Raw genomic sequence first — 4,823 nt, forward strand, 5'->3', positions numbered from 1 at the left:
AGAGGGAGGTCTGGGCATCTTTGCTTAGACTGCTGCCCCCGCGACCCGGCCCCGGATAAGCGGAAGAAAATGGATGGATGGATGGATGGTTTTATGTTCAAGTTTATTTATTTTGGAATAATATTGTATCCCGTCTGTTTTGATTAATAAAACGTTTAGTTTTAGTCTGTTTAATAAATTTTTATCCTGTTTGGACCGCGACCTAAAGAGTGCTTTGAGTTTTGGGCCCCTGAGCGATTGAGTTTGACACCCCTGACTTAAATGGTGTGAAAAGAGCACAGAATACGATCAAGGGTAAGTTATCACAAAGCCTTTGAGGTGACGTAGCAATATTAGAGGATAAAAGTCGTTTAATCCCCTGTTGAGATGGCCTGGCATGTCATTCACTGGGCTGGAAATATTATCTCCTCTAACTGTTAATCAAAGTGTGTCACATGCTTGTACATGTTTGGTTGTTTTATAAGTATGTGTGTGCGTGTCTCAGAGTGGGTGAAAAGAGAACACCCCAGAACATACGGTCTTGACCTTGGCCCTGGTATACTGGTCCAGTCCAAAGACTTCAGATAAAAATGGAGAGAACAGCTTCACTGACATCATTGGTTTGGCTGTTGAACTGTTAGTGGGCCAAGAACACAGAGCACAGGCAACTGACTTCACAAGTGTCAAACCGTGACCTAAATCTGTGGTTTTCGAGGCTCTGTTGTACGTACCCTGTGTTCTGCTGCTTGTTCAGGCGACATGAACGAGGTGAACACAGTGTACTGCTTTACAAGAATGCAGCTGACTGGTTCTTCACAAGTTTGACCATGTTTGAATTTGAAAAAAACATCAAGAAGATAAAGTTATTTCTTATTTGAAACACTTTCAAATTTGAGGCCTTAGATTTTTTTTTTAATTGTGGAGAGGAAGCTGAACTGTCGAGCAGATTTAGTTCTAAGGTGCCTGAACTGGCTTAGTGCATAATGTTTATTTTAATGACTTCAACCCTTAATGTGGCAACCTACTATTTCAAATTGTCATCCTCTAACTTCTAGTTTCATTGTTGCTGGGCTACTCAGGATCTCTGTATGTGTAACTGCAGGTTGTCATCTTTTTTTTTTTGTTTTGATATTTAGAAAGAGGCCAAGACTGTTTCAGTAGTGTGCATTAAGTAGGAAAATACAGAGGTAGAAATGCCAGCCTTCCTAGTTTTACAATCTAATCACTGTGATCAATATGTTTGTTTACTGACAAACTGGACACAGGACATGCTGGGTGGTGCAGAGAAGCTGCCCTACTGTAGTTTGTGCATCTCAAACTCATGTCAGTATTATATTAAATCTGTATTTCATTGTTTAAAAAAGACTCCCTCTGCCCAGTACTGACAATCTGATCATCAACACGCCAGCCCCGCCACCATTAGACATACCGTGTCTGGCTGAATGTCAAAATGTCAGGGGAGAACAACTAATCAAACTGAAATAAACACGACACCAAATACAGATTAGGGCTTAAGTCACATAAACGAGCAGGGAAAAAAAAAAGAAAGACAGATACATCAATACAAAACAAGATCTGCTCATATGCACTTGTCTCATATGTACATAAGCTTGAGGAGAGATCATGTTTTTAACTGCAGAGTACTTGTGAAACAGCAAGGCATTCAAATGAGAAAAAAATAAAACAGATTTTTGTCTTCAACTGATTTTTAGTATTCAAGAAGCAAAACTGGACACTAGAAAAAGGTCCAAACGCTTCTATCTCTCCTCTTCTCAGTGTGTTCTTCCTCATCCTGCCTGTGTGATTGTACTGTTTACTTACAGCAGTACCACTGGAGGTAAGCCTTTTGGCAGAACGTTCCTCAGTGCGTGGGCTGTGTGATCTAGCTTTCATCCTAACCTCCAAATGTATTAGCAACTGATTTAAAGACATTCAAAGTCCCTCAGACCACTCATAATAGCATTTAAAATAAATACGTCAACAGTGCAGCTGTGAATTTCTAAACATCTGATTTAAAAAAAAAAAGTGTAAATGTTATGCAGGGCCCCTTAGGGCCGAGACACATTAGGCAGACATGATGACGGCTTGTCAGTGGCTGATAGCTGACCATCGGCTTGGGGTGTCACACGCCTACTGCTCAACTAGGCCATCAACTCCTCCTCAAACTTCTCCAGATTCCAACCTAAATAGGTTATCACTCATCACTGTGACATTAAAATTTCCCATCTGTTCATCATTTATTTAGATGATTTTCTTCCTGTTTTTTTTAATATACGGCGCATTAAACTAAAACCTTCTCATATGCTGCATGCAAGGCATTTTGCTGCATATTTATTCATAATAACATCCATGCATTAGGCATAAATAAGAATCAAAAACAAAGGAAGAGTGTGCTTCTCTGATTATGTTATTCTTTTGCCCCATAATTCAAGCAAATTGAAGAAAAAAATAGACAAAGTGCATTTTTCTCTCTGTACATATTTTACCTTGTGTTCCTGTGGTCTTACGGTAATTAACAGAATTAGGAATGAGCCTGGAACCAAATTAGTAAGATTACCGTTACTGTAAAAGTGATCCAGGATTTTGATCAGACATAAAACTAAAAATGTCATCGTATTTATGTACAAAAGGTGTATGCCTGGAAAAGGGAGGGAAAAAACAGGCCTTAGAATAACTGGATAAAATTCAATCACGCCTACAAGCCATGTTTTCTTTTTTTTTTTTTTTTTTTTTTTTTTTTATCTCCGTGGCCAAGCCAACAGTAGCTTTGCTCACTTTTCCTGTTCACTACTTACTGTTGCTCCATTTCTAACAGTGCGAGTCACAACAGAACATGATGCTTTCTACTTCCAATCGAGGCAACGTGATCAATTACAACTACACCGTTTTCTTCCTGGTGTGCATCCTAAGAAAACACATTTAAGAATCAAAACTGACTCTCCAACAGCCCAGCCTTTGTGTCAAGCCTCGCCAAAAACATCACAGGCTCTCAGTACTGCACACGCAGAAATGGGATTTTACTGTCTCATCTAGCTCTTTGTGAGACTGTTCAAACACTGAATTAAAACTAAAACACCCACTTGTACCATCATAGCAACAACAACAAGCTGCAGCACAGCAGCATCACTCCCACTTAATAATTAGGCTAAATCTGCCAACAAACTAGCCAAAATCCTGTTTCTTCACATTGGTCATTGATCCACGCCATCTCCACTGAGCTCCACCAGCTTCAGTTATGCCCATACTTGCCATGATTCTTTCTCACTGTCTTAATTTTTCATGTGCTATGCTGAAATTTTCTATTCTTAAGGTACCAGTTTTTGTGCTGGTACCTTGGCTGGTTTAGTCCTGTCATCAACAGCTGTCTCCCAAAGCTTTACATAATCTTCATATTCTGTACGGTGGATAGTTCACAGACAGTGAAACAAGTGTCAAGCTGTTTTTAATGGCAACCAATTTCCAACATAGTTTGCAGATTATCGTTTTTTTTTGTTTGTTTTTTTTTTGAGCAACATCCTTCTTTCACAGCCAAAATACCTCAGTGCAGGTAAGCATGATCTACCAATTAAATTAACCGCATAGATTGCTAGGCTTTTGATGTTCATATTTTGTCTCTTGGCACTGGTTGTTCACTCATTTTAGACTTCGCTAATGCATTTTTAGGCAGCTATACTAGCTGAACTTTTGGTGCAGTGATCATGTATATGCTACGAGTGCACACTGGCACAAGTGTCGTGTAAGGCCACCTATTTTAACATTTATTTAAATGTTTATAAAAGCAATTGCCTTATCTTACTTATTATCCAAGCATAGAAACTGGACAGGAAGAGGGCAGCTGTCAGGAATGTTGGCAGTGAATTCATGTGTTTATAGCAGATTTAGCTGTAAACAGCCTTCCAACAATGTCTAGATGAAATTCTGCTGTCTACTGTACTGTTAATTGCATATTTTCTGTTATTTGCAAATTAGCAGTTAATACAGTTATGTCCCCAGGGCAGAGGCAGTGATTATACATTCAGTAGTTTTATAGGTGTGTGATTATGTAAGGGGAAAACGCCTTTTTGTGGATGAAGGGGTGAACAAAAACAGATCAATGAAGGAAAAATAAACATTACAGTAGCAGGGGAAGAGTAGATTTGTAGTTCTGAGAGACCAAAAACTAAAATGAAATATACACTTAAAAAAGGTAATGTGATGAATCGCTATGCTATTAAAACAGATGGAGCTAGAATCAAGAGAACTGGGCAGTACCTGTTCATTGATGGAGCTGTAGTCATTGGTAGTGGAGACGTCATCGTCATCCGAGTCAAACAGACCCTCCTGGTTGTCCAACAGCTCTGCCAGGACTCTGCTGACAGAACCTTGGTCCCGAAGGTCCTCTCCTTCTGTTGATAGGCTGCAGATGGAAGACAAGATTCTGTTGTGTTTACTGTGGAACACTGACCAGGAATGTTAAAAAAAAAAAATCCAGTAACTAAATAAACATGTGTCAAAGTGCATATGTGTACGATCAAATACGCACAAATCTTACCAATCTGCATCTTGGTACAATTGTGTGAAATAGCGTACTGTTAATAAAATAAAATGAAGGGAGAAATACTCAAAACTTCAAAGTTTTAATACAAAATTATAGTGGGAGATCCATCCCCCCAAATACTCTGTGTATGAATATGGATGCAAACAATTAAAAATTCCAGACAGCTTGTCTAGAGCTTAGTAAAATTGTAAATATGAATTCTTACTTGCCCTTAGCTCATAGTACAGTAACACTTTCAATTATTTTGCAAGGGTACAGTGAATTTTTAGGCTGCCTTATACAAGTATCTTACTGGAAGATGTCTGGT

The 4,823-nt window shown here is 38.9% G+C and overlaps 1 protein-coding gene across 1 annotated transcript in view; it reads right to left on the minus strand.

Annotated features, from left to right (window-relative positions):
• The window catches only part of fam13b (family with sequence similarity 13 member B), a 49,430-nt gene that overhangs the window by 37,770 nt on the left and 6,837 nt on the right, over nucleotides 1-4,823 (minus strand). Inside the window, exons 5-6 of the mRNA XM_020607494.1 lie at nucleotides 4,809-4,818; nucleotides 4,231-4,375 (exon numbers count right to left, since the gene is read on the minus strand). Of these exons, the coding sequence (XP_020463150.1) occupies nucleotides 4,231-4,375; nucleotides 4,809-4,818 (155 nt within the window). The remainder of the gene's footprint in view (nucleotides 1-4,230; nucleotides 4,376-4,808; nucleotides 4,819-4,823) is intronic.

Source organism: Monopterus albus, unplaced genomic scaffold, assembly GCF_001952655.1.
Source record: "Monopterus albus unplaced genomic scaffold, M_albus_1.0 scaffold86.1, whole genome shotgun sequence".
In the NCBI taxonomy this organism is placed as follows: Eukaryota; Metazoa; Chordata; class Actinopteri; order Synbranchiformes; family Synbranchidae; genus Monopterus; species Monopterus albus.